Below are 21,832 nucleotides of genomic sequence, written 5' to 3' on the forward strand. Positions count from 1 at the left end.
GTGAGCCTTGGTCCACTGGCCAGGCCAAGCACCTCTCCCACCTGGTCAAGTGTGGTTCCAAAAACAATCTTAGGAGCATTTGGCAGTGCTTTCCAGCCGGGACTAATGGTGCTTCTGTCCACGACCCTGACCCAGGTTCCTGTGGGGTGGGCGGCCTCTCCTCACGTCCTGGAAGGTGATGGAAGGGTGTGGTTTTTCTTCTTCTCCTCTTGCTTTGGAAATAAGCCTTTATCCAAGTCTCTCTGGCCAGATGATGCCAGTGCAGGCTTGCTGGCCTCCTGGTCCAAGCCAGGTACTTCCGTGTGCTGGCTCTCCTGCGCATCACCCACATGGGTCCAGGTGTATTCGTCTGCTGGTGTAGCTGTAACAAAAGGCCACAAACGGGGCAGCTTAAAACAACAAAACAACAGAAATGTATTTTCTCACAGATCTGAAAACTAGAAGTTTGAAATCAAGATGTGGGGAGAGTTGGTACCTAGAGGCTCTCGGGGAGGATCTGTTCTAGGCATCTCTCCTAGCTTCGGTGGCCTCTGGCTATCCTCATCAGTATCCCTTGACTTGCAGATGCGTCGCTCCAATTTCTGCCTTGTTCTTTGCCGGACCTTCTCCCTGTGTCTCTGTCGCAGTGTCTTTTGTCCTCTTATTTTATGTATTTTATTTTTGGCTGTGCCCGTGGCATGCAGAGTTTCCTGGGCCAGGGATCAAACCTGTGCCAGGGCAGCAACCTCAGCTGCTGCAATGATGCCGGGTCCTTAACCCACTGCACCACCAGGGAACTCCCCTTTCCCCCCCATCAGTCGTATTGGACTAAAAGCCCACCCCACTCATGATGATCTTACGACATCACCTTAAGTAATGACATCCGCAGTGATCCTATTTCCAAATAAGGTCTCATTCTGAGGTTCCAGGAAGGACGAGAATACTGGAAGGGACACTATGCAACCCAAAGCACAAAACAAGGAGCGATAGCTTCTGGGAAGCTGCCATGGCGACAGAGGCTGTAGCTGACATTCTGTTTCTGGGAGCCCCTTCTGTGCACCTTTGCTTCTAATAGCCTGCACCCACGGCTCTCTTCAGAGATCTCCCCTTGAGCTACTAGAGGTGCTTTGCCCCCCTGCCTCCCGGCCCTCCCACATACAGAAGTGCCTGGGCATTTGTCTCCCCTGGGTGGCCGTGGCGTGGTAATGACTGGCTGGCCCTCATGCAGGAGTATGAAAGCCCGGCTCACTTGCCTCCAGTTGGTAATAAGCTCTGAGGTGGAGCTGACACCCCAGAGTCCCCCCACATGTCAAGGTCAAGCCGACTAGTTCACTTTCAATGTGCAGTTTCCTCCAACTCTGTCTGTGGTTTGTCCCTGGGAGCACTTCCTTAAGAAACTGCTTTCACACGAATCCTCTTCTCAATGTCTACTCTGGGCAGCCCAACCCGAGACAGGTATCCATACCTTGAGCCTGCTGTGGCCAGGACTGGTGCAAGAACCCAGCCCGGGGGAGCCACGGAGGGACTCGCATCACAGGGTCCCATGATTCAGTGATTTGTGGCCAGTGGTTGTTTCATAGCTGAAGTCTCCCTTTGGCAGCACTGAGGCATCTCCCAAACATCCTGCTTCAGCTGGTTTTCCCAACCACGCCATGTGAGAGCTTCCGATCTTGCCTTTTCAGGCTGCTGACCAACCAGCCCAGGAGTTAGTGCTGACACATAGCCCTTCACCTCCATTTGAAGGGGATACCCAGATCTACCACTCGTAGTCCTGTGTGCCCACCCATGACCCAGGCCTGAGTCCTTGGCTTACCTCTCTGACAGTTGACGTTAGGGAACTGTGACTATGAGACCATGGGAGTGTGTAGAGGGCTAGGTACAGATGCCATAGACGTGGGTGACATGGGGCTTGGCAACCTATTCATGGAATCTGCTTGGATCCTCTGGGCCTGTTCAGTCCCAATTCTAAATATATCATTTCCACTCCATTGTGAATTGCTGCTGTGCCTTTCTCATGCTATGCCTTGGTGGATTTGATAATACCTAGCTCACAATGGAAGCTCAGGTGCTATAGTTGCTTGGTGCCTCATGGTCAGGCACTCAGTCTCTATTAGGATCCAGTAGAAAGCCAGAAATTTATTAAAAACCAAACCAAACCAAAGCAGTTCTCTGCTGTAGAAGACCCTAGGTGTCTGCACTAACTCCCTTCTATTGGGGATTGCCAAAGACTCTCCCCAGTATCCTTATATAGCACTATGGAACATTCTTGATCACATGGCTTAAATAACAGGGCAGCTTACATTGCAGCTTGAACCTCCCCAGAGTTATCTCTTTCTTTGTCTCATAAGTGATGGCTTTTTATAACAAATGTTGATGAAGATGTGAAGACACTGGAATCCTTGTACATTATTGGTGGGAATGTAAAAACCACCATTGTGAAAAACAGTATGGCAGCCAAAACAATCTGAGAAAGAACAGAGCTGGAGGCATCAGGCTCCCTGACTTCAGACTATACCACAAAGCTACAGTAATCCAAACAGTATGGTACTGGTGCAGAAACAGACACATAGATCAATGGAAGAGGATAGACAACCCAGAAATAAACCTACATACTTAAGTCAACTAATCTATAATAAAGGAGGCAAGGATGAACAATGGAGAAAAATAGGCTCTTCAATAAGTGGTGCTGGAAAAACTGGATGGTTATAGAAAAAAGAATGAAATTAGGACATTCTTTTAGCACCATCTACAAAAATAAACTCAAAATGGATTAAAGACCTAAATGTAAGACTAGAAATCATAAAACTCCTTGAAGAAAATACATACAGAACACTCTATGACATAAATTGCAGCAATATTTTTGTGGCTCTGTCCCTTAAGGGAAAGGAAACAAAAGCAAAAATAAATAAATGGTAGCTAGCTAAACCAAAAAACATTTGGAGAGTAAAGGAAACCATTGACAAAATGAAAATACAGCCTACTGAATGGAAGAAGATACTTGCAAATGATAGGACTGATAAGGGGTTAAGATCCAAAATATATAAATAGTACATACAACTCAACATCAAAAAACCAAACCCAATTGAAAAATGGGCAGAAGATCTGAACAGACATTTTTCCAAAGAAGACATGCAAATAGCCAACAAGAACATAAAAATGCTCAATATCACTAATCATCAGGGAAATGCAAATCAAAACCACCATGAGATATCACCTTACACCTGTCAGAATGGCTACAATCAAAGAGACCGCAAATAACAAATGCTGGTGAGGATGTGGAGAAAGGGGAACTCTTGGACACTGTTGGTGGGAATGTAAATTGGTGTAGCCACAGTATGACGGTTCCTTAAAAAACTAAAAATACAACTACCATATTACCTGGTAATTCCATTTTTGGGGGTATATCTGGAGAAAATGAAAACACTAATTCAGGAGTTCTTGCTGTGGCGCAGTGGAAATGAATCTGGCTGGGAACCATGAGATTTCGGGTTCGATCCCTGGCCTCGCTCAGTGGATTAAGGATCCGGTGTTGCCATGAGCTGTGGTATAGGTCGCAGACACGGCTTAGATCCCGTGTTGCTGTGGCTGTGGTGTAGGCTGGCAGCTGTAGCTCCGATTTGACCCCTAGCCTGGGAACCTCCATATACTGTGGGTGTGGCCCAAAACAAACAAACAAACAAACAAAAAAAACCCGCTAATTCAAAAAGATATGTGCATTTCAGTGTTCATAGCAGCATTATTTACAATAGCCAAGATATAGAAGCAACATAGTACAAAATTTTGTCATTTACAACCACATGAATGGACCTGGAAGGGATTATGATTAGTGAAATATGCCAGCTACAAGAATATATTATACAGTAGAGGGAATATAGCCAATATTTTATAATAACTTTAAATGGAGTCTAATCTATAAAAAATTTGAATCACTGTTATACACATGAAACTAATATAATATTGTAAATCAGCTAAAAAATTACAACCCCTCCCACAGTATGCGGGCTTCTCAAAGAGTTAAAAATAGAATTACTGGAGAAGGTGCCTTTAGAGCATGAGTTCCCCTTCGCTATTCTCTGGCCATTGAATAAAAGCCTGTCTTGCTTGCACAAAACAAAAACAAATAAACAAGAATTACTATGGGATCCAGCAATTCCATTTCACTTCTGAGTATGTACTCAAAAGAGTAAAGAGTGGGATTCTGAAGACATATCTTACACTTATATTTATAGCAGCATTATTCATAATAGCTTGAAACACAGAAGCAACACAAGCATCCATGGACAGATGAATAGATAAGCAAACTGGGGTACAGCCATACAATGCAACAATAGTCAACCTTAAAAATGAAGGCAATTTTGGAGTTCCCATCATGGCTCAGTGGTTAACGAACCCAACGGATCTATCCCTGGCCTCGCTCAGTGGGTTAAGGATCTGGTGTTGCTGTGGCTGTGGCACAGGCCGGCCGCTACAGCTCTGATTCGACTCCTAGCCTGGGAACCTCCATATGCCACGTGTGCAGCTCTAAAAAGACAAAAAAAAAAAAAAAAGAAGGGAATTTTGGCATATGCTGCAACCTGGATGAACCTTGAGGACATTTTGCTACGTGAAATCCGTTAGTGGTGAAAAGATGAAAACTACATGGTTCCACTTACATGACTCAGACTGACTGCCCCCAAGGACAAAAGGCCGGCTGCCTGGGGGGCAGCTTTGTGGTGAAGTTCAGGCTCAGAAGCTCCCTACCCCCCAGGAGAGCAGAAGGAGGCCAGTCTCCAGCCCAAAGGCCTCATGGATTAGCTTTCTTCCCCTGCTCTCTCCTACTACTGTCACTCCACTTCGGAAAGCCCACCCCACAAAGACCCCTACCTCTGGGACTTCTAGCGAACCTGAGCTAAGACAGCCCCTGGCGGGAGGATCGTGATGGGGATTGGCCAGGGCTGGAAGGGGTTCTGTGGCCCCTGCCACACGAAGGCAAACTGCTTCAGCCCCTCTCTGTTGTCGGACATCACGAAGAGGGTCTGTCAGATCAGCAGCTGCCTGCCAGGTTCCAGACGCATCTGACCTGCTCCAGTGAAGACACCATCCATACCGCGAGAGTCAGCTGCACCTGGCGGGGCTCCTGGCAGCCTGCACGCACTTCCTCAGAGGGCGCTCCCGTGACCCCCTTCTCTTTTTTTCATTTTTTATTGAAGTATAGTTGATTTAATGTTGTGCTAATTTCTGCTGTACAGCAAAGTGATTCAGGGGTTCATATAGATACATGCATTCTGTATAACATCTTCTCCATTATGATTTATTTCAGGATATAGTTCCCTGTGCTATCAGTAGGACCTTGCTGTTTACCCATCATATATAATAGTTTCCATCTACTAACACCAAATCCCAGTCTGTCTTTCCCCTATCCCCCAGTCCTTGGCAACCACAGTCTACTTTTTTTTTTTTCTTTTTTAGTGCCACACCTGTGGCATATGGAAGTTTCCTGGCTAGGGGTCGAATCAGAGCTACAGCTTCCAGCCTACACCACAGCTACAGCAACGAGGGATCCTAGCTGCATCTGTGACTGACACCACTGCTCACAGCAATGCCAGATCCTTAACTCACTGAGCAGGACCAGAGATTGAACCTGCATCCTCATGGATACTAGTAGGGTTTTTTTCCCGATGAGCCACAATGGGAACTCCCCACAGTCTGTTCTTTATGTCTGGGAGTCTGTTTCTGTTTCATAGATAGTTTTGTCTGACCACCTCTTTTTTTTTTTTTTTTTTTTTTTTTTTGTCTTTTTTCAATTTCTTGGGCCGCTCTTGTGGCATATGGAGGTTCCCAGGCTAGGGGTCTAATCAGAGCTACAGCCCTGCCAGCCTACACCAGAGCCACAGCAACACGGGATCCAAGCCGAGTCCACGACCTACACCACAGCTCATGACAACGCCAGATCCTTAACCCACTGAGCAAGGGCTGGGATCAAAACCGCAACCTCATGGTTCCTATTCGGATTCATTAACCACTGAGCCACATCTTCTAATGCTGTCTTTCAATGCCCAAACTTCCTCCATCATATTCTCCCATTTTCTTTTCTTTTCTTTTTTAATTAATTCATTTTTGGCTGTGCCCACGGCATGTAGAAGTTCCCTGGCCAGAGACTGAACCCACATCCCAGCAGCAATCTGAGCCACAGCAGTGACAATGCCAGATCCTTAACCACTAGGCCACCAGGCAACTCCCTGCATGTTATTTTTTTATAGCCCTTATTCCTTTCTGAAGTCATGTAATGCATTTATTTGCTTGGTTATAGTCTTTCTCTTCTAAGAGGGCATAAGCTCCAAGGGGCTGAGGATTTTGACTTATTCAAGCTGCATCCAAGCCCCCAACACTACAGTCGGTGCTTTATCAACATGCATCAAATGAGTGAAAGACTGGGCCCATGTTTTTACCCTTGACATCGACAGAGGGAGGGAAGAGCGTTTTCTGCAGGGATTTTAAAGTGGAGGCCGTTTCTGGGGTCTCAGGGGTTGGAGAAAGCTGGTCAAGGTGGGCTGTCTTCCAGGTGGTGAAAATCCCCTTGGCCCGTCGAGCCCCTCACTGGCCAGTCTTCTTGTTGGGTCTGGCGCAGACCTCAAGGAAACATAACATTTTTAATAAAACCTCAGAGTCAATAAAGCCAAATGGTCTCGGGTGCCTCTCCTGCCGGCCCCAGCTGTTGACTTTAGAAGTCAAGAGGTTGGGGTGTTGCCCAATTGCCATGTAGTTTTGGGGGGGCTATAAGCTAGAAGGGCCTGGCCCATATTATATGAAACAAAACAAAACAAAACTCACCGGTCCTGGAAATATCCCACCGCCAGGCCGACTCAAAAGTCCATTCAGAGCGACAGAACCGCTCATATGCGCTGCTAATGAAAACCAAATTTCTCAGCCCCCTGAGTATTTTCAGGGGGCTACAACTGCAAGAGGCAGCTGTGGGGCCCTTGGCCACCCCTTCTGCCACCGAGAGGGCCCTACTGTGTTTGAGCTCTTTTATGATAATAAGGGCCACGTACTTTTCTAATTTCAGATGTCGACAATTCATTTATTTTTATTTTTTGCTTTTTAGGCATATGGAGGTTCCCAGGCTAGGGATCGAATCAGAGCTACAGCTGCCAGCCTACACCACAGCCACATCAGATCCGAGCCGTGTCTTCAGCCTATACCAGAGCTCACGGCAACGCCAGATCCTTAACCCACTGAGAGAGGCCAGGGATCAAACCCTCAATCTCATGGTTTCTAGTCGGATTTTTTTCCCATTGTACCACGATAGGAACTCCCAGACATCAGCAATTTAGAACTGAGTCATTTTCATGCGGGAAAACAGGGCACTTTTTTGAGGTAGGGAAGGCTGCCACCCTGGCTGATAGTCCCACTGTGGGCCTGTGCAGGGAGTCCTGCCACCAAGAGGCTCAGGTTACCCCAGGGAGGTCTCACTCACAGGGTGTCCCCTTCAGAGCCCAGGACAGGCTGGGGGGGGGTCACCCAAAGGTCCAGAGACAGTGATTTCTGTTTTTTGATTTCAAGCTTCTGTGAAATCTTAGACTCACAACTCAGAAAGGCAGAAGCATCGCTCTCAGAAGCAGAGAAACAGCCTTAACGCCTGTGTCCATGCTGCTTCTGCTTTTCTTTTTTTAAAAAAGGACGTTTTCTCATGGCCTTTTCTTTTCTTTTCCCCTTGATGGTCAGTCTTTATGGTAAGGATGAGTCTTGGGACACAAACCCAGGTGTGCCAGAAGGAGCACTTTTTTCCTTAAGTCAACGTAATTTTTACTGATGGGAAATTCAAGCTCAACTTTTTAAGATTTTGTTCTGCCCTTGTTGGAAGCGGGAGAGAGGAGTGCCTGTTGTGGCTCAGTGGAAAGGAATCTGGCATCTATCCATGAGGTTGCAGGTTCGATCCCTGGCCTACTTCAGTGGGTTAAGGATCTGGCATTGCCGTGAGCTGTGGTGTAGGTTGCAGACATGGCTCGAATCCTGTTTTGCTGTGGCATCCGCCGGCAGCTGCAGCTCTGATTCGACCCCTAGCCTGGGAACCTCCATTTGTCGCAGGTGCAACCCTTAAAAATAAATAAATAAATAAATAAATGAACAAACTGGGAGGGAATTCCTTCCTCAGTTTTCTCATCTGTAAAATGGACATAATGATAGTATAGACCTCTAGGAGCTGAGTTAAAATGGCAAGATATTTATAATAGTACCTGGCATGCAGTGTTAGCTAATATTATTATTACTGTTGTTATTATTATCCCAAAGATAAATGCACAGAGAAGGCAGAAAATCCAGTATGTGTTACCAGGGAAGGCTACCTGGAAGAGGTGTGACAATAAATGAATTAGTCCAAGCCTGATTTTGACCTCCTCTGCTTGGGTATTTATCAAGGTTTAGAAATTTAATAAACTATACATACCATTAATAAATGTGCTCACTTTAGAAAAATTGAAAAAACACTGAAAAATATAAAGAAGAGAACAGAAAACAGCTATAACCACATCCTTCCAGTGATTTCACCATAGATTTATTTCTATTTTTTAATGACATTGACATACTATATATATATATATTACATTACATATATTATATATATAATTGCATATATTACATATTATTATGTATGTTATTACATTGTAATATATACTATATATATTACATTATATGACATTAATTGATATTATATATATATTAATTGATATACTCTATAGTGTTACCTGGCTAGAAAAATATTTATTTCTAGAAAAATATTTATATTTTCATAGAAAATAAAGATCTGGAGGAGGGGAAACACCCACACATATTAACAATGTTTATTTTTGGAGAGGTGGGATTATGGGTAATTTTTCTTATGCTCTTTTTGGTAATCTGTTATCTACGTTTCCTCTCATGACCATGTATTATTTAGTGTTATTCTATTTCTTTTCTTCTTTTATTTTTTTATTTTATTTATTTATTTTTTTAAGGGCTGCACCTCTGGCATAAGGGAGTTCTGGGCTAGGGGTTGAATTAGAGCAGCAGCTGCTGGCCTACGCCACAGCCACAGCAACTCAGGAGCTGCATCTGTGACCTATGCCGAAGCTTGCAGCAACGCCGGACCTTTAACCCAATGAATGAGGCCAGGGATCAAACCCGCATCCTGATGGATAATAGTCAGGTTTCTAGCCCACTGAGCCACAGCAGGAACTCCTAATTTATTTTTTATTTTATTTTATTTATTTATTTATTTTTGGTCTTTCTGTCTTTTTAGAGCCGCACCCATGGCATACGGAGGTTCCCAGGCTAGGGGTCTAATCAGAGCTGTAGCCGCTGGTCTACACCACAGCCACAGCAACGCCAGATCCGAGCCACATCTGCACCTATACCACAGCTCACAGCAACACCAGATCCTTGATCCACTGAGCAAGGCCAGGGATTGAACCCGAAACCTCATGGTTCCTAGTCAGATTTATTTCCACGGTGCCACGATGGGAACTCCAATTTATTTTATTTTTTAAACAGTGCTTACCTTTTGTTTCTCCAGCTGCTGGTCACGACCAAATAAATTGATATTTTTCTTTTTTTTTCTTTTTTTTAAATTATTGGTGTATAGTTGACTTCAAAAGTTGTGTTAGTTTCAGGTGCACAGCAAAATAAATCAATTATGCATATACATGCATCCATTCTTTTCAGATTTTTCCCATATAGGTTATTACACAGTGTTGAGTGGATTGCCCTGTGCTGTACAGTAGGTCCTTGTTACCCACCTATTTTATAGACAGTGGTGTGTATATATCAATCCTAATCCCCTAATTTATCCCTTCCGCCTCACCATTTCCCCTTTAGCGACCATAAATTTGGTTTCAAAATCTTTGAGTCTCTTTTTGTTTTGTAAGTTCCTTTGAAATGTTTTTTTTTGGTTAGATTCCCCATAGTAGTGATCTCACATGTTATTTGTCTTTCTCTCTTTGACTAAGGATGATTATTTCCAGGTTCATCCCTGTTGCGGCAAATGGCATTATTTCATTCATTGTCATGGCTAAATAATATTCCATTGTATATTTTACCACATCTTCTTTATCTAGTCCTCCACTGATGGTCATTTAGGTTGCTTCCATGTCTTGGCTATTGTCAATACTGCTGAAAGGAACTATTTAGTATAATTCAATTTTATACTGGTAAATGCAATTTTAACCTAAAAATATACAAAATAAAATAAAATGTGATTTTATATCTGTGAGTCTGTTTCTGTTTTGTATATACATTCATTTGTATTATTTTTTACATTCCACATATAAGTGATATTGCACAGTATTTGTCTTTCTCTTTCTGACTTATTACGCTAAACATAACAAACTAGTGGTTACAAAGGGAGAGAGAGAAGAAATTAGGGGTGTGGGATTGGCAGATACAAACTATTATGTATAAAATAAATATATAACAAGTATATTCTGCATTGGACAGAGAATTATAGCCATTATCTTGTAGTAACTTTTTTTTTTTGGCTTTGCCCATGGCTTGTGGAAGTTCTCAGGCCAGGGATTGAACCTGTGCCACAGCAGCGACCCAAGCTGTGACAATGCTGCTGCTTAACCTCCTGCCACAAGAGAACTCCCAATGGAGTATCATCTGCAAAAATACTGATTACTATGGAGTATACCTGAAAGTAATATTGTAAATCAACCACACTTCAATTAAAAAATTTGACTTAACGTTTTAGGAATTTCAACTCGTGGCTCAGTGGTAATGAACCCGACTAGTATCCATGAGGACACAGATTCAACCCCTGGCCTCGTTCAGTGGGTTAAGAATCTGGTGTTGCTGTGGTGTAGATTGAAGACACGGCTCGGATCCTATGTTGCTGTGGCTGTAAGTGTGGGCTGGCAGCTATAGCTCTGATTCAACCCCTCGCTGCAGGTGTGGCCCTAAAAAGACAAAAATAAGTAAAATAAAATTTTAATACATAGAACTTGGGAACACTGGATTCAGGATCTTAAAAACCATTTCATCTTCAGGCCACAGAGGAGAGTGGGGTGGCAGGACCAGACTCTGAGCTCTGGACCCTTTAGTCTGAGAGTCTGTGTGTGGCCTTGGGGGTGGTGAGCCAGGGCTTAAGGCTTCACAAAACCCTGTGGTGGGGGCAGGGATCAGGCAGAGAGCGGGGTTGTTGGTGGTGCATATCTGGCAGTAACAAAAACTATTCTCAAGACCTTGTTCCCAGTGGCTCCATCAAATACCATGAACCCAAGAACTCCTAGAGACACTTGAACCTGAGGTTTGGGGCCCTGGATCCTTCCTGTGACTTTTATACTAGAGATGTCTTAGGGAACACTTAGTTCTTCCTCTGACCATTTTGCACAGGCTGCATACTCTTTTGCCTGGACTATTGCAGTAGCTGGTGAGCAGGGCTCTGCAGCCCCATGCGGTCCACACTCTACACCCCCCTGCAGTAGCCATGTGATTCCCTCGACACCCACCTGTCTGAATATGCCCCACCCCTCAGCAGCCATAGGACCACACCCTTCAGCCCTGGTCTGCTGGTTCCCTTATCCCCTCACTATCCCTCCTTCTTCCCTGTCCTCTCCAGCTTAGATGCACTCCTGTTCCCCAGGCCTCTGCCGGTGCAGGTCCCTCCACCCAGAGCCCTCTGGCTGCTTCTCTGCTGGTGAACTTATCATCTTCGCACCTTGTCTCATCCATGCCACATATCCCACGGGTCACCCCACCTGTCTCCCTGTCCCTCTGACCCTGTGAGCGCCCCCAGGGGCACAGCTGCCTGGCACCTGGGGGTGGGGCGGGCTGGGGACTCTGTCTGGGGAACCAGTGAATGATCTCTGGCCAAGGCCTCACAGACACCAGGCCCAAGGAGCCGACTGGGGTGTGCGGCCCAAATAGCTGCCACCCATTAGGACACCAATGAGGCCACAACTGTTTCCAGCAGGCGGCCTGGGCGCAAAGGAAGGGCAGCTCCAGACATCTGGCTCCTGGACTGCTCCCCTCCCCTCCACTTGAGGGGTTCCTCTGGGCCGGGCTCAGGGCAGGCTCATTCTGTGGGCGAATATAAATGTATAAAACAAACAGCATTTAGCTGCACAACTAAAAATAGGAAGCTTGGAATCCGGCAACCCCCCAACCCCCAGCTCCTCTAACTGCTGGACCACACAGGTGTGGATGCGGATGTGGGGGGATGTGGCCCCTCACCCCCTCCCAGCTCACCAGCCCTTGTGGGGAGGAATGGGGGGCACCCTGAGTTTCCATAAGGAACAGTTCATTCTTTCACTCTGGCTCCCCCGCCCCGTTTATTTGACAGCTCATTTCATTTACGACCCCAAAATGAACCGACCCACTGAAGTATGTTCCCTGCTCACGTGGTCAAGCCGGGTGTCTGGTGTGGCTAAGTGCTGTGCCCTGGGCCACGCTGGAGGGCCCGGCTGGCTGTGTTTATGGGGTGCAGTCTGGGGCGGGGAGGAGTGAGGCAGGTCTGGGGCCCTTCCCCATAACAGCACGGCTGACACTACATCAGGTCGGGCCCTCACAGCAGTCTCCTCAGCCCCTCACACTTGTCCCCTTGGATAGACGTCATTATCTGGGGCCTGTAAAACCCTGCCAGGATGTCCATCTCTCAGAATAAAAGCCAAAGCCAACCCCACCGCCAGAAGCCCAGCAGTCACAGGTCTGTCTGGGGCTACCAAGCACAAACCAGCACCCAGGAGACCCCCCACCCGCCGTCTGACGGCCGGGAGTCTCAAGGCCTGGACCACCCCTTTCACCCTCTGGCCTGGCCAGACACAGGCTATGGGGACTGGAGCGGGGCTGGTGAAACTGAAGGCCCTGCCCACATTGGACCAGCTCCTGGAGCCTCAAAATGGAATTCCAGAGTCTAAGAGCCAAATCCTAGACTTTAGAACAAAATGCCTCCTTACCCTGGACCGGGGCTGCAGCAGGTTGGGGGTGCTGGGCTAGGGGTGTCAACCCTTTCCTTCAAGCCCAGGAAACCCCTGTCCCAAATAGGGCCTTTAGGGATCATGGGGCCTGCGGTTCTGCTACATACCTGGCTCACAGTAGGTGCTCACATAATAGCTGGATGAAAAGGGAGGCTCAGAGAGGGACAGGGACCTCCCCCAGCCACACAGCTAAAGAAGGGAAGCAAACCCTTCTTCCACATTAAGATATTTTCCAGCCCCTTCCGAGATGAACGTCCTGAGGTTCGGAGGTTCTGTCCAATACCTAACCTGAATTCTGGCCACGGTAGACTCAAGCCCCTTCTCCCTCTTTTCTGGCTGAGAAGGTCCTCTCTCCCCACCTGCTGCCACCTGCAGGCTGATGTGGTTACTGCAGCACTGCCCCCACCAGCCCTCCAAATCTGCAGGAGCTCGGGCAAGACCTGGACCTAGCTGGCCTCGGGTTTTCCTTTGGGAAGCCGGGTGTGCTGGTCTGTGCCCGCTGGGGTGAAGGTGATGGAGCTTTGACTCAGGGGCTCTGGAGGCCACAGCTCTTCTATCAGCTGTGGCACCCAAGTGTGGCTGGTGGGGAGGAGCTGTGGCTCTTTCATCACCTCCATCGTCCCCTACAAAATGCCCCCAAATAAACACATGTACAGAAGCAAGAGTGCCTGCCTCGTCCCAGGCAGACGCCTCTCAAGAGCACAAGACCCAGAGTGAAATTCTGCGGCTCTGGCTGGGATAAGACGCTGTCAGCCCTGGGGCAGACGGGGTGCTGCGGGGCAGAGGGGGGCTGATTGGGGTTTAAGCGGGGGAAAAGGGGAACTTCCTGTTGGGTGTTGGGTTTCGGGCAGACCAACCTAACTGAATAGGGCAAAGTCTTGGGATTAGCTTTTGAAGTATTTTTCACTCAAAAATAAGGTGTTTTATGAAAATTTCTCTCCACAACTCGCCAATGGACAGGCATGCTGGGCCAGACCTCGTCGCTGGCAGGGTGGGGAGTAGAGCTGCCAAGCCAGGGCCCCCACCATCACACCCCCCGCCCCCATCACCAGCCGCAAACAATTCTGGGGAGATGGGGAGCCAGAAGACACCCCCTCTTTGCACCTTAGTCACCTCATCTGCAAGACTGAGGTGGCAGGGTGCTGTCGCAGCTGCTTGCTTTGCAGTTCTGATTGCTGATTGTTTATTCCAGCAAACAGGTCCCAGAAAGGGGCTCTTATCAAGGCTGCATTATGTTCCACCGGCCTGCCCCCTCCCCAGCTCAGAGCCTGGGGATGAGCAGGGAGACGTGCTCTGCCTGTTCCACTTCCTTGTGAAAAGTCACAGGCCACTTGTGAGGGGACGAGGGAGGGGGGCACCTTGAAGGCCCGTCTGATGCTTCTCTGGGGTTCCGGCCACGCCAGGAGGAGGCCTCACTGGCTGCACTTGCCCGGGGGGCGTGGTCTCTGTGGCCATTCCTGCTGGAGCTGGGGGCAGGGAAGCCAAGGCACTGGGGGTCCTCCAAAGCCGGGGGGCCAGTCCTGTCCCTGCCCCCAGGCCCCGCCCCATCCTTCCCTGGCCACCACGGGAGGGCCCCATCCTCTCCCACCCCCCACGCACACAGCCCCAGAAGTCTGGCATGGGGATCCTTCAACACATCTCAGCGTTATATTATTGTAATAAATCAGTCAAAATTCCATTTTACAGTTAAATAGTACGGAAGACAGACAGTTTACTGTACAAGCGAGTTGTGCATTAAAAACAAACACACCAAGCAAATTATAGTGCAAAGCAGTTTCTACCCCTTCCACCCTCTTCTCAGCTCTTTGGCGGTTTTACAGAAGTTCCGAGTGTAGCAGGTATGGACAATGCAGTATGACAATATGTCACAAAGGACCTATACCCACACCAAAGGCTTACGGTAATGTGGTCTCAAAACCCCGTTTCCTTGTGCTTCTACATCAGTGTGCTCGCCTCGTACGACTTAAAAAAACAGACTCAGCAAGGCTGCCATCACTTTTAGTCATGGAGTGTGTGTGTGGTGGTGGGGGGGGTGTCCCTGCCCCCAGCAGGAAGGGGTAGTCATCTGGGGAGGGGCGACAAAGTGCTGGGCACTGGGAACCCCAGGGTGCCTCCCCCACGGGCCTGGGGCCCGTCTAGAACCACAGAGAACAGGGGAGAAGTCACAGGCGGCAAGGGATGCGTAGCTGCTTCCTGAGAAAGGGTGGAGAGCCCTGCTGGCTGAAAGGAGTCTGCAGGGCACCCGCGGCAGCCGTTTGGAAGAGATGGAAACTTCTTGGTCCAGGGAGGGCGGGCTAAGAGCCACGGCAGCAGGAAGGGTTTGAGTAAGATCACCAGAAGGACTTCCAACGTGTCTCAGTGTGTACAAAGGGTGCTTATCTGGCTGGGAGGGCGCGGCCAGCCAAGGGCTCTTACAGGGACAACCACTAGCCTTCTGTGGGGAAATTTCCACATCCTCTGGGGATGTGGCTGAAGCAATGACTCAAAACCACATGGGCTGTCCAGTGCTCAGGAGAGCCTTCTTATCCTTTTCCGTGTACGCCTTTCTAGAACTGAGACACTCAGAAACGGGAATCTACGCAGCCTGAGCCCTTGGGCAGGGCCTGTGTGCCTACCTGGGAACTGAAGGGACAATACGTGACCTCTGAGCTCAGCGGGGGCTGGGCCGAGGCTGGCAAGGCCTTCACAGCTCTCGTGCTCCATCACGCAGCCGCCGCGCTCCAGCTCTCAGCCCTCCCACCTCCACGGGATGCGGGGGTTCACCTTGTCTCGGACCAATGTCCGAGGGCCTTAGGCGTGAGACCGCAGCGTCTCTCTCCGGTGTTGCCCCTGTTCGGGACCAGGGCCGGCCTTCGGTGGAAGCTGGTGGGCTGCTGCTGAATGAATGGGACCTCTGGACGAGACACTGGGATCCTGACAATTCCACACTCTCGGGGAGGAGGAGAGGCTGGTGGGGCCTTTCCCCGTAAGAGACTGTGTGTCTGAAAATGTGTGACCAGATTCTTTTTCTAAAATCAGCTTTAAAAACTGGTTCTTGTTTGAGGCTGCTTTGGGAGTAGACCGGTTAAAGTTGGAGAGCTGTGTGTCTGAGGCTGGGAGGTGTGTCTGGGCCTTCTCACGAGGCTGGGGGGATAGAGGGGGTGCACAGCTTGGCTGGGACTTAAGAGGGACAGGGAAGCTGACAGCTGACCTCATGACCCCTCACCCCAAGGCTTTCTGCTAGGACCTGTCTGGTCCCTGTGCTCTCTCCCCCAAAGGGACAATTTTGGGACCAATCTAGGGGGAAAGGGACCCTTCCTGGCTCCCCCGAGAGAACAGAGGGTGAAAGCCTCAGGCTGGTAAAGTGCATGGAGGACCCGTCTGCAGGTACCTGCCCTGGTTTTAGGGACCTGCTGCCACAGGATAGTCTGCTCTGGGGCCTGGGACCCACGGACAGCTGGGATGGGGTTGGGGCCTCCTAGCTGCTAGGAGTTGTGGGGAAGCAGAGCTGGGGGCAGGGGGATGTGGACTTGGGGGTGTTCTTGTCCCACCTCTGCTGGCAATTCCCTGGGGCCTCTGGATGGGTCCCTTCCCCATCCATACCGCGAGGCAGCCCCTCTCAGGGCTGGGGGACCTGCCAGTTGTGACTCAATTTGTGTAAATGCGGAGGGAGGGCTGGGCCCAGGGGTTCGGGGTCTCTGAGGAAGGTGGGGGGTGGGAGGTCTTTCTAGGGGCCCATAGGTAAGAGGCCAAACCTCTTATGTGGGCAAAGGCCACTTCTCTCTGGAACAGAGATGCTCTCTGTTCCAGGAGGCCTGGGCCCTGTGACAGCAGTGACATAGCTGGGGACAGCCAGGTCATTCCAGGGGTGCTGGCAGGAGGAGGCTACTTCTCCCCCAGGGATGTGAGATGAGATGAGTAGGGTCTGGGCTGGGGGCAGGGTCCTGGGGGAGGCCCCTACCCCTCTGTACAAAGACACGGCTGGACCAGACGCTCCCAGAGTTAGCCACACGCCCTGGGTCCCAGGACCATGAACCCTGGGCCCAGGACTGCTCTGGAGCATAAGTCCCACTCCTGCCCTGAGCCCCGGAGCTGGGCCTGCTGCGTGTCCAGAAGGTTCTTGGGGGTCCCTGCCACCCGCGGGAGCAGTCCACTTTGGCCCGGGTGGTCAGTAGGGCCGCCACACGGCCTCGTCCATGCGGCCGGGTGTGCTCAGGGCAGTGGGCGAGTTGCTGTGGCTGCCGTCGGCCTCCACACCATCACTCTGGCCACCCAGGCTGGGGTTCATGAGGTTGCCAGCGGCGACAGAGGCGGCGCTGCTGGTGCAGGAGGCCAGCATGCGGGTGGGGGAGCGGTCGCCCCCGCTGCTGCTGCTGCTGCCGGCCACCATGGAGAACTGGTAGGAGCTGGAGGACGTGCCGTAGTACAGGTGGTAGGGGGACGGGTTGGCCTGGAAGGGCCCGCTCTGGTTCTGCGGGGCCCCCGGGTAGGGCGGCGGGAGGTAGGTGTGGTGGAAGCGGCTGGTGGCCGGCATGCTGGCCACGCTGAGGCTGCTGATGCTTGTGCCCGAGGGCGTGGCGCTGTAGGGGAAGGCGGCCGACATGGCCCCGGGGTAATGCATCCTGGGGTCCGGGAAGCGGCTCTCCGTGAGGGGCGGCAGCGCTGGGAAGGAGCGGTCGAACTGGCGGGGATCGGAGAAAGGGTTCAGGTCCGAGGTGCCTGGAGGACAGCAAGGGGGATGGTCAGTGGCAGCCGCGGACCCTTCTTTAAGATGACCTCAGACTCGCGTGCACAGGCCCATTTTGGGGCGGGGCGGGGGGGAGCCCCGGCTCTGGACCTGGCTCTGCTCCAGGTGCCGTGGGCTGCTCGGGGGCTGGAGTCTGCTGGCTCCGCATGGGAAGCAGGTGAGAGTTGGGGTCTGGGCCGCAGGTGGCCATGGGGGTGGCCGGGGCAGGTAGAGGAGGGGGACGGCTTTTCTTTCTCCTCCTAGAATCCCCTTCACAGCCTAGGCCCGTCGAGGGGGTGGAGGGGGTCCCCTAGCTGGGCTGTTGGTGTGTGGGGCGTTGAGGACAGGGCCCACACAGGCCACCCTGCAGCCTGGCCCGGCAGCTTCCCTCCCAGTTAAGAGCTGGCAAGACCGTGGATGCTGAGAGGGCCTCCAATGGTCCTGTGAGATTGGGAGTTAGGCCCTGCTTTTGCAGAGAAGGAAACAGAGGAAGAGAGAGAACGATCAATTCTCTTGATGTTGCAGAAAGGACGAGAATGTGTCATGAGGCTTCTGCTTCCTGGTCTGCTCAGGTGTGCACGTGTGTGCGCCTGGCACCTCTCTGGCCTGGGTGGGGCTCGCTTAGGTTCCGGGAGCTTCTGCCTGTGTTGTGGGGGCTGGGTCCTCAGCAGCTCTGCCCGCCCCCACTCCTGCCTCACCCTGGGCCTGGGTTCCAGGGCGGCTTGCAGACTGGAGCTGACTGGTGGCCAGATGAGGATCAGCTGTACCCTCACCCGCCTCTGCAGCATACTGAGATGCAGCCAGAGGGGCTTGGTGGCCTGGACCCTGCTCTCAACACAGAGAGACCCCAGTGTCTCGCCCAGGCCCTGCCCTGGTTCCTTGGCTCCAAGACAAGGGTGTCCCAGCTTCTGCCCTGTACTGCTGTAATCACGGACCCCCGAAACCCCAACATTCAAAGGGGCTTCAGGATTGAATCTAAACCCCTTGGTAGGAAAACTGAGACTGAGAGAAGGTGAGACGCTTGCCTAAGGGTCTCCCAGCACACTGGACCTGGCACAGAATCCTGGGGCTCTTGGTCCTGTGCCCTGACACATGCCCGAGAGGTAGCTCCCCATCTTTGAGCTACACACTTCCTGTGTGTCCATGAGCAAGTCACTGAACCTCTCTGTGTCTCGGATGTCCCACATGAAAAATGGAGACAAGAACACCTCCCTGGGATTCAGTTAGTTAATACGTGTAAAGTGCTTAACCCGGGCACAGAACGGGGGCCTGATAAGAATCTGTGCTGCTGCTGGGGTGGTGACACACAGGGCCCTGCAGAGAGGAGCCCCTGACACTGGGTCTTCCTTGTTTCCTGGCCAAATGGGTGACTCTGGGCGGCAGTGGGGAGAAGGATGCGCTTCCAGCCGTGGTGCCAAGATGAAGTCTGTGCCCGAGCCCACTGTCCAGCAAAGACTAAGGGCTGGAGAGGACTCAGGAGGCACCGCGCCCCGTCCCCAGGCAGCTCCAGGTGCGCACTGCCTGCCGTGCCTGGGGTGAGCACTGCGGGCGCCCACAGGCCTCGTTCCCCAAATCTGCCTGAGATGCTGTGTGACCTCAGATGAAACTTGTAACTTCTCTGGGCTTTGGTGTCTACCCGACTCAGCTCAGGGGTGTTTCCTCAGCAGCAGGTTCTGGTCCTGGATGTGGATCCAAATGGAACCATGCTCTTGGGCTCAAGATGGGGAGATGTGGGGGCAAGGGCAGGAGACGGGGGCTTCTGCACATCTGGTACCACCCCACCAACCCCAAACAGATCCCTCGGCTTGGCGGTGCTGCCCCAAAGCCTAGGGGGTCCAAGGAGCCTGGACCCCAGCCTCATCTCTGAACCCCAGGGGAGAAGCCTTATTTGCAGTGCCTGGCACCCAAGCACAGTCGAGCCTGAGGCTAACACTTTGCTCTAAGCCCAGGGAAGTGAGAGTGCTCTCTTGACAGGAACCCCATTTTCAAAACAAAGGCAACCTGAATACCCCGGGATGTGATGGCAGGGCTACAGCCTGGGAAACAAGGCCATGCCAGGTAGGCCCAGGTGCCTGTGGCCCTTGGGGGGGGGGTCAAATGGGCTGGGGGCAGGCCTGGCTGGACCTGCCACCATCCCCTTGTGCTTGTCTTCCAGGGTGGGGGGAGATCTGTCCTCTGCACCCCCTCAGCTCCTGCCCCCCTTGACCCAGCCCCAGCCCAGTAGCCCCAGGAAACCCGAGCTGGCCAGGCCGCTGTCGAGCAGCCAATCCCAACACTGGAAGGCAATGTTTATTTTCTTCTCCAAATTGCCCCAGCTGCTGCGTGGTGGCTGAATGAGGCCTTTGAGCTGTGAGAAGCCCCCATTGTGGGCGGCTGTGGCCAGGGGACTGGGGGCTGGGGTTCGGAGGGGTTGGGGCCTCAACACTGCTCACTAGTGACCAAAGCTGGGGGGATCAAGGCTGTTAACAGCAACGAAGAGAGGAGGTGGTGGGGTGTCCTGAGGGGAACCCCCAGGACGGAGTCTGAAGGCAGGGGCTTGTCCTACCAGGAGGCGAGGGCCAGTGAGCGTGACTCCCCAATCCTGGCCCTGCCAACACTCCTCTGTGACAGACACCACCTTCTTTCCACTTTACAGATGAGAAAACTGAGGCTCAGAGAGGTGAAGTGACTGGCCTACGATCACACAGCCAGTGCCTGGCAGAGCCTGAATTCCTAAGGTCTCCCTGATGGCAAAGTGCCTGCTCCTCCTGGGTTGTGGTTGTCAAGCCCTCGCTCTCACTTCAAAGAGGACGAGCCTGAGGGTGGGGGGAGGCCTGGCTGGTGTGGAGGGTCAGGGAGGAGGCCCGAAGGCCAGTGATGCCGGGGGTAGAGGCCCCCTGCCTCAGGTACAGCAGAAGGGGAAGGGCTGGGTCAGCCACTGTCGCACACAGGTCCGGCCTCCTCTCCTCCCAGCCCCGGGGAGGCAGGGGTGCTGCCTGCTGCCCAGCCAGGCCTGGCCTGTGGGGCTGCACAGAGGGCAGGCAGACCTGCCTCAGGCCCATCAGGTGCTCATTCCCAAGCCGTGTCCACACAACTGGAAAGAGGGGGCTGCTGGACAGGACGCCACTGTCTGCCCCCACCTGCTGGGTTCCGGGGCTCCCTGGCTGGGCCCAGCTCTGCCCATGGCAGGGAAGGGCCTGGAGTGTTAAATACTGTACCGGATAAAAGACGGCCTGTGGGAGCAGGAGCACCGATGGCACTGGGCAGGGTGGGCACGATGGGCATGAACCCAGAATACTTCTCACTGCCTCCTGAGGTTAGACCCCCTACCCTGCAGCCTCCTGGGCTCAAGAGATGCTGAGTGTTCCTAACTCGACGGCCCATGAGCGGCTGGACCTGGGTTCTCCCCCCACGGGGGAATGCACAGGGCCAAGGCCCAGCTTCCCCGGCCGGAAGGGAGGTACCTTCTCTTTACACCAGGGGGCTGCATCCAACCCCCCCCCACTGTGGCATTGTGCCAGGCACACAGGGCAAGGTGGGTTGGGGCAGGGACAGAGAGACCTAGTAGGGAGCCCCTTGCCTGTGGCCTCAGAAGTACAGGAACTTCCCGAGGGCAGGCGCTGTGGACACTTTGAACCTGGTCATTGATGCGCTGTGTGACCCAAGGGTGGCTCGTAACCTCTTAGGTCTCAGTTTGTGTGCCAAAAGGGGTCTAACCAGGGCCTGGAGGGCAGAGAAAGGCTAGACACCCATGGGACATGACAGCAGCCAGCCCTCCTGCCCCCACTCAGCACTGGTGACAAGCGCTCTCTCCCCGTGCCACCTGGCCTGAAGGTCAGCTGTGCACTCAGCCTCCTGCGCTCCAATCCACTGGCTAAGATGACACAGACAACAGTAACTGTTCATCATGGCCACCTACTGGGCACTGCTGTGGGCCAGGCCCTGTACACCTGGAGGCCACTTGTGCCTGCCGTGTCCGTTGGCCTGGCGGGGGCAGAGACTCTACCTTGGGCCTCTACCCAGAGGCCTCCCTCCCGCTCCTGTGTGAGGAGAGTCTCTGGGCTGAGGGGGACTTTCTCAGGCGATGCTATGTGTCTCCGCAGGGCTGCAACCTCACTTTACAGTTTACAAAGTCTGAGTGCAGTGACGTCACTTTGAACACCACCCCAGGCCCAGACAGAGGCATCCACTACCACCTCACTTTCAGAAGATGAAGATGAGCCGAGGGGGAGGGAGGGCA

The 21,832-nt window shown here is 51.9% G+C and overlaps 1 protein-coding gene across 2 annotated transcripts in view; it reads right to left on the minus strand.

The window, feature by feature from the left end:
* The window catches only part of RUNX3 (runt related transcription factor 3), a 63,842-nt gene continuing 56,546 nt past the window's right edge, over positions 14,537-21,832 (minus strand). For both annotated transcript variants that reach the window (XM_021095591.1, XM_021095592.1), the window contains one exon: positions 14,537-17,606. In XM_021095591.1, the coding sequence (XP_020951250.1) occupies positions 17,056-17,606 (551 nt within the window). In that variant the 3' untranslated portion in view covers positions 14,537-17,055. The remainder of the gene's footprint in view (positions 17,607-21,832) is intronic.

Source organism: Sus scrofa, chromosome 6 (genome assembly GCF_000003025.6).
Source record: "Sus scrofa isolate TJ Tabasco breed Duroc chromosome 6, Sscrofa11.1, whole genome shotgun sequence".
In the NCBI taxonomy this organism is placed as follows: Eukaryota; Metazoa; Chordata; class Mammalia; order Artiodactyla; family Suidae; genus Sus; species Sus scrofa.